The sequence below is a fragment of the Bison bison genome, unplaced genomic scaffold (assembly GCF_000754665.1).
Source record: "Bison bison bison isolate TAMUID 2011002044 unplaced genomic scaffold, Bison_UMD1.0 scf7180017864383, whole genome shotgun sequence".
NCBI lineage: Eukaryota > Metazoa > Chordata > Mammalia > Artiodactyla > Bovidae > Bison > Bison bison.
In genome coordinates this window covers 2,600,684-2,603,424 of record NW_011494955.1, presented here as the reverse complement: position 1 = coordinate 2,603,424, position 2,741 = coordinate 2,600,684, and the positions used below count along the sequence as shown (strand labels likewise).

The following is a 2,741-nucleotide window of genomic DNA, read 5'->3' as shown; positions in this document are numbered from 1 at the left end:
AGAGGGCGGCGTGTCTGCGCCCCAGAGGCCCGGGAGACTCCAAAAGCAAACCCGCAGGGGTCCTGGGGGGGAGTGGCTTTAGCGACCCCCGGCCAAATGCCGAAAAGTAGCCCCTGTCCCCCGCCTCCCCAACCCCCTCACGCCAGACGCTCGGCCCCTTTAGTGCTGGGACTCTCTCGCAGCAAAGGGCCTCGGTGGTTGCCCAACCCGGGCGGATTGGGGCCCGGCCACCCTACTACACCTGTTGCGCGGGCAGATTTCATCCTAGTCTGGCCAGGATGGGGGTTCCCTTCCTCACTTCCTTGCCAAGGACTGTGCCAGGCATTGCCAAGGCATCGTGGGAACTGGCGTAGGGAGGGGCTGCTTTAGGAGAACCTAAAGGGAGGGGGAAAGAAGCCAGAGAGTGGAGATAGGGGGACGGTTGTGGCTGGGACTGAAGGAGGGAGCCTGGCCACACCGGGGTTGGCGTGGGGAGCAAGTCTCCTCAGAGTCACTAGTCTAAGGCCAGATACTCTCCTTAGCAAAAGGATGAGGGTGGTCCGGGTGGCCAGTGTGTGGGTTGGAGCCACATTTACCACTCTTCCAGTCAGTCTCCTTCAAAGGGGCACTAAGATTTGAGGTTAGAGACCCGAGGAGCAGCCCTTCTCTTGAGGAAACTTCCTCAAAGATCCACCCATTTGAACTCCAGAGAAAAGTTATTCCTTTGAATTTTGATTGCCTCCCTACCCTTTCCTCCCCTCTCTGCCTCCTCCCAGAGATTGGGGCCGGTGGCGGGGATGAGGAATGTGAGATAGAGGGGTGCTCTTGGACAGCTTCTGGGTCTCAGTCCTTGTCCTCTCCCAGAGTCTCACACCCAGGAGGGTGAATCTGATATTTGCTCATCCCTTTTCTTCCTGGGCTTCAGGGGAGTTAGAAAACCAAAAGTCTGACAGGGTTGGGTGAGATCTGTGGTAGGAAACACTGTGCCTGGGAGAGAGAGGAAGACCACCCAAACCAACTGGCTTCCCACTTAGGTCACTTGTTCGTGTTCCTTAACAAGAAAAAGAGAAGGGGGTCTCATCTTAAGACTGTCTTGGTCTGCCTTTAGTCTCTCACCACCCTGTGAATGGTGCAGTCCAGCCCTGCTCAGCATCTACCTCCCGCAGGGATTTGGCGAACAACTTTCTTGGAGCCCCTGTGGCCCACTATTGGGGGAGGCAGTGTACTTTCACAGCTCCCACTCCTGAGTCCAGCACCATTTGGGGCTTGGTTATATGTTGGATTCTTCTGTATCGGAAGTTCCCAGACACTGTCTTCTCGCTTTGTGCCCTCTCCCAGTTGCTCAGTATTTCTCATAGCCTCTTTTATTCTCTGTCTCTTCTGTCCTTCCAGAGGGGCAGAAAGGGGGCACTAAATGTGACACAATAAGACCTTAAGGTGCTCTTTCCTGGGAGATGGTTCTAATGAAGATGACAGCTACCGGGGCATCTGCTTCTCTCTCCATCCCTAAATTTACTCTCGTGGCCCCTCCTTTTGGGACTCTACCCACTACCGGAGTGTCCAGAGGACTGTAGGTAACAGTGGATCTGCTATCAACCTCACTCTTGTCTTACACACCTTGTCTTCATCCCCATCTGGGACAGTGGTGTCTTAAGTCTGCTCATGAAGCATGAATTGCCATGCCAACCACCCCCAGGAGATGTATTCAAGTTCCTCATACCTGGGCCATCTCCTGGGTCCTGCAGGAGCTTCAGAGCCTCTCCCTGGTTCACTTCTCTCCGAGTTGCTACTCACTGCTCTCTTCCATTTCTCACCTCACCCACACCTGCCTACTCTAGTTCTCATGCCAGCCTAGTGCTTCCTGTCCTATAACAAGACATGTGCCGGTCACTATCCATGTGGTCCCTTATCCATTTTCTTTTCCCTGGCTAAGCATAAGGAGAGTGAGCTGGGGGTTGGGGTGGGAGGAGGATTCATGGACAGGATTCCTCCTGCCTTCCTCTTTCTAGGAGAGCGTCATTAGACTGGCAGCTGGCAGATACCCAAGGCATGGAAGCAGGACATGGGGTCGGGGCTGGGGGGAAGCCTGAATAACCAGATTTGGGAGTTGGAATTCTTGGCAATCTCCAGAATACATTCTAGCTTCTCCTATAAGTGCACCAGGAACCTGGGTGGATCCCAGTCACAGAGTGTTGAAGAGAGGAAACTGAGGCAGAAGCTAGGACCTCTAGGAAGTCCTTCCCAGCAGTATTTAAGATCTGGAGAAAGCCAAAGCCTCTAGGATTCTAGCTGCTGGGCTGCTCCCAGGGAATGCAGGCAGGAGCACCAGGGGAGCTTTGCAGAGTCCTCCCCTCAGTCCTCACATCTAGACCCCTTTCTGGCCCCCACACAGTCCTCCCCACCCATTCCAGTCCCAGTGCTCAGAGGCTGCCAGCACTGGCGCTCCGTCCTTTCCTACCTGCCACCTCTACCCTTAGCCTCACCTACTCCGCCTCCCTCCCCATCACTGCAGTCTTCCCCCAAATGCCAGCCCCCTCCCTAGCTCGGAGTGGGCTCTCCTCCCACCCACTGGGGAAGGGGCCCTCGCGTTTACCTCATTCAGCAGGAAGGTTGCACTGGAGTCAGAAAAAGACATAGACTGGGCTGGTGGCCTCTCCCCTTCCCCCGGGCCAGGGGCTCCGAGGCGGGAGCAGGACCGGGCAGCTGCTCTGCACACTGGCTCCCGCCTGCACGCCTGGCCTCGCCCCACGCCCGGCTCCCAC

General features: G+C 56.0%; 1 protein-coding gene across 4 annotated transcripts in view; it reads right to left on the bottom strand.

Annotated features, from left to right (window-relative positions):
- Positions 1 to 2,741, bottom strand: part of CACNB3 (calcium channel, voltage-dependent, beta 3 subunit) — a 14,227-nt gene that overhangs the window by 9,749 nt on the left and 1,737 nt on the right. The window contains exon 1 of one of the 4 annotated variants that reach the window (XM_010857735.1): positions 2,573 to 2,735. The exons of 2 other annotated variants lie outside the window; for them this stretch is intronic. In XM_010857735.1, coding sequence (XP_010856037.1) covers positions 2,573 to 2,614 — 42 coding nt within the window. In that variant the 5' untranslated portion in view covers positions 2,615 to 2,735. One more of the 4 variants, XM_010857737.1, reaches the window with a different exon arrangement.